This window comes from Cynocephalus volans, chromosome 2, assembly GCF_027409185.1.
Source record: "Cynocephalus volans isolate mCynVol1 chromosome 2, mCynVol1.pri, whole genome shotgun sequence".
In the NCBI taxonomy this organism is placed as follows: domain Eukaryota; kingdom Metazoa; phylum Chordata; class Mammalia; order Dermoptera; family Cynocephalidae; genus Cynocephalus; species Cynocephalus volans.
This window is the reverse complement of record NC_084461.1, coordinates 41,701,512-41,704,577: the sequence shown is the minus strand read 5'-3', so window position 1 is coordinate 41,704,577 and position 3,066 is coordinate 41,701,512. Positions and strand designations below refer to the sequence as shown.

The 3,066-nt window shown below is 36.5% G+C and overlaps 1 protein-coding gene across 1 annotated transcript; it reads right to left on the bottom strand.

The window, feature by feature from the left end:
- Positions 1–2,537: 2,537 nt before the first annotated feature.
- LOC134371079 (glutaredoxin-1-like) lies at positions 2,538–2,858 on the bottom strand. Its single transcript, XM_063088089.1, has one exon. The coding sequence runs from the start codon at positions 2,856–2,858 to the stop codon at positions 2,538–2,540; it is 321 nt and encodes a 106-aa protein (XP_062944159.1).
- Between the last annotated feature and the right edge of the window lie 208 nt (positions 2,859–3,066).

Genomic DNA, 3,066 nt, shown 5'->3' with positions numbered 1-3,066 from the left:
ATTTGTTAATATATCTTGACAAGGTTTGGCTCCTTTCTCTCTCCTGTCTACTCTGTGTCATATCCCCCACAACCATTCCACCCTAACACAATCTATCTTTTCTTTCTGTTCTGTTAATCTTTAGATCCCCAGAAGAAAGGATGGTGCTAAAGCAGAGTCCGTTGTGCTATTGCTTTCACAGGACCTTCTCCATGACGGTCTTCCTGAAGTGATCTGAATTGTCTCTAAGCCCAATCAAATTTATTTTGGCCTTGCAGGGTGGACTTTCATAGATTTTTCTTTCACGAAACTTTGAGACTTTAAAGACTAGCTATTATGTTCTAACTGGCTGTGACCTAGTACAAGCAGAAAGGAAAGCTCATAGGACATTTAATGTAACACATTTAATAAGTATTTGATAAATGGATGAATGAATAAAGTACAAATAAATAAAGGTCTCATTCTTCCTGGAAAGAAAAGCATTTAATATAGCTCTGATACTTAATCTTTGTATTCTCTCTCTCTTTTTCTCTTTTGTCATTGAGGTAGATGTTTTTATGATATTTATCCTTATTTTTGAATCAGGTATATCTTGGCCCTTTAAATTAAAAAGTTAAAGCTGAGTTTTATAATGGTTTTAAAATTATTTAAAATAAAAGAGTACAATTTAACAGATCTTAATTAATCACAACCCTGTTGGCTGAATGAATAGAACCTAGTGGCTCTATTTTTTCTTTTAATGCCATCTTTCTGATTTAAATTTTCTCAAGTGATTCACAAGTATATTTTTATTGTACAATGTTTAAGCACTTTGTGAGTATGTAAGTACAATTTGAGAGTTTCCCCTTTCCTTATTACCTAGTTCCCAGTTCCCCTTTCAGGGTAATGGGTTTGACTTGCGTATTTTTTCACTCTTTCTTTCTCACTCTTTTTTTTTTTTTAACTAGCACATGCATAGTACTTGCATAGTAGTATGTGTATGTGTGTGTTTTCATAGTATGTTTTTCTGTGATTTTAAAAATTATTTTTAATTAACAAAATTCTTAGAGATATTTTCATGGCATATAATAACTTTTTATATATTCTTCAGTTGGTAGGTTATTTCAATGTATGGGTTAGATACACTCTTTTGTATATTTTTTAATATTCGGAGGTTTTAAATTATAATTAGTCCAATCTCATAGCCATTTCACATTTGGACTTTCTGAATTATACTTTGGAGACTTCCACAGAAGAGGATAGAACTTTGTGCTTATTGGACTTCTCATTTTTTTTTTTTTTACCAGTTTTTCACTAATTCATCCTAACAAATAACTTGATGAGATAAATAAGGAAGTTATTTTTATTCATTTTTTTTGACAGCAGCATGTATCTTTATTTAATGGCAGGGACAAACATGGATGAAGTATTTTGTTATTGTATTTCACATTAATACCATTCCTTAAGGTCTTCAGAACATGGATAGAATGGGACAAAAATCACTGAGTTCCCTATAAGTACTTTGCTAGAAAACAAATTAACTGTTTTCACATAGACCACAGAAGAAATTTAACTAACTTCTCTTGCAATTCTAGAAAAAATCTTTAAACTCCACAATAAGGGATTTTTAAGTTTTCAAAGTGTGGGGGGATAAAAAGAGTCATACAGGACAGTGTTTCTCAAATTTGGATCCTTTCACAGACATACTCATGGGGGAAGGGGCTGCAAGTTTTCTATAATAATGTTTTACATTGTTTTAATTCTGCTGGTAATATAAATCAAATTAATATACACTTGTTCAGGATTACCTGGATGGCAATCTTAAGAGTGTTGCTACATGATCATGGCATCTGCACTTGTGCCTCTGATCCACTGGCACCAAATAAAGACCAATTGTGCTTAACTCTTCATGTAGTTTGTCAGATTGGGTCCTCAGACCCTTCAGGGAATTATTGAACATTTCGTATGAGATCTGTCAGGTGGCAAGGTCGAGAATGCCGATTCAGAGCAGTGATTCTCAAGGTGGGATAAGTTGGGGTGGGGAGATGTGTGTGGTCGGAGAAAAAAAATTTCAAAATACCCATTGATTTCATAATACAAATTTCATAAAGTCAAGCTCAGCAAAATAACATTAGCTGATGGACAGTAGCAAAAAGCAAAAAGATAAGAATCTTTCCATGAACTTTTTGAAGACCCTCACAGAATCATTCCCAGGGGGGTCCTGGATAAACATGGTTGAGAAACACTGGCTTAGAGGTAGAGGCATGCCGGCACGTGGAGAACAGTAAGGAAGAAACATGCAGAGAGGAAGAACCTCTTTTGGGTCAGTGAGTAAATCCTAAGCCAGAACTTGTCATGGTCTTCTGGAACCCAAAAGGCCAATCCAGGAAAAAACCAAAATGGTCCTTCAACCTACTTGGCCCCATAGTTAAGGGCAAGTTGATCCACTTTGTAATACTGAGCCAAAAGAAGAAAAAAGCTGTTTTTGCCTAAAATTCCATCCACCGGGAAGTGCTGTCATCATTTGCAATGCCATCCTGCTCACAAGGGGAGACGTCAGCGTGGGGCCAACTCTGTGATTACTGCAGAGCTCCAATCTGCTTTAGCCGCGTCACCAGTTCCCCACTCTGTTGCATAGTTATTAGATCACTGCACCCACCTTCGCAATTTTTGCCGATAAAGACTCGAGGCACCATTCTTGCTCCTGTGAGCTGTTGCAAATAATCTTGAATCTCATTTATGTCGTCGGTGGCTGTGATATCGACAAATTCCAGAACCCCTTGTTTGAAGGGCAACTGACTGAGGATCTCTTCGGTCTTTCTACAGTAGGGGCAGGTGGGCTTGATGAACACGACCACCTTCCCCAGCTGTATTTTGCTGTTCACTAACTCGTGAGCCATGCTGACAGGCTGCAGTCTCCCCAGGAGGAATCCTCAATTGCAGAAGCTGCTCTATTGCTCGGGGTGTTTTTATTCGTATTTTATATTTGAAGAACCTGAGGATCCCTGGTATAAAATAGTACAAAGAAACAACCAGACATTTTAAGTACTCAATAAATAGTTGTATAATGTAAATATTACACAAAGTTTTATTTGTTATTTCTTTAAC

Coding starts and splice junctions, on each gene's coding strand:
- LOC134371079 (XM_063088089.1), bottom strand. CDS start 2,858: ATGGCTCACGAGTTAGTGAACAGCAAAATACAGCTGGGGAAGGTGGTC.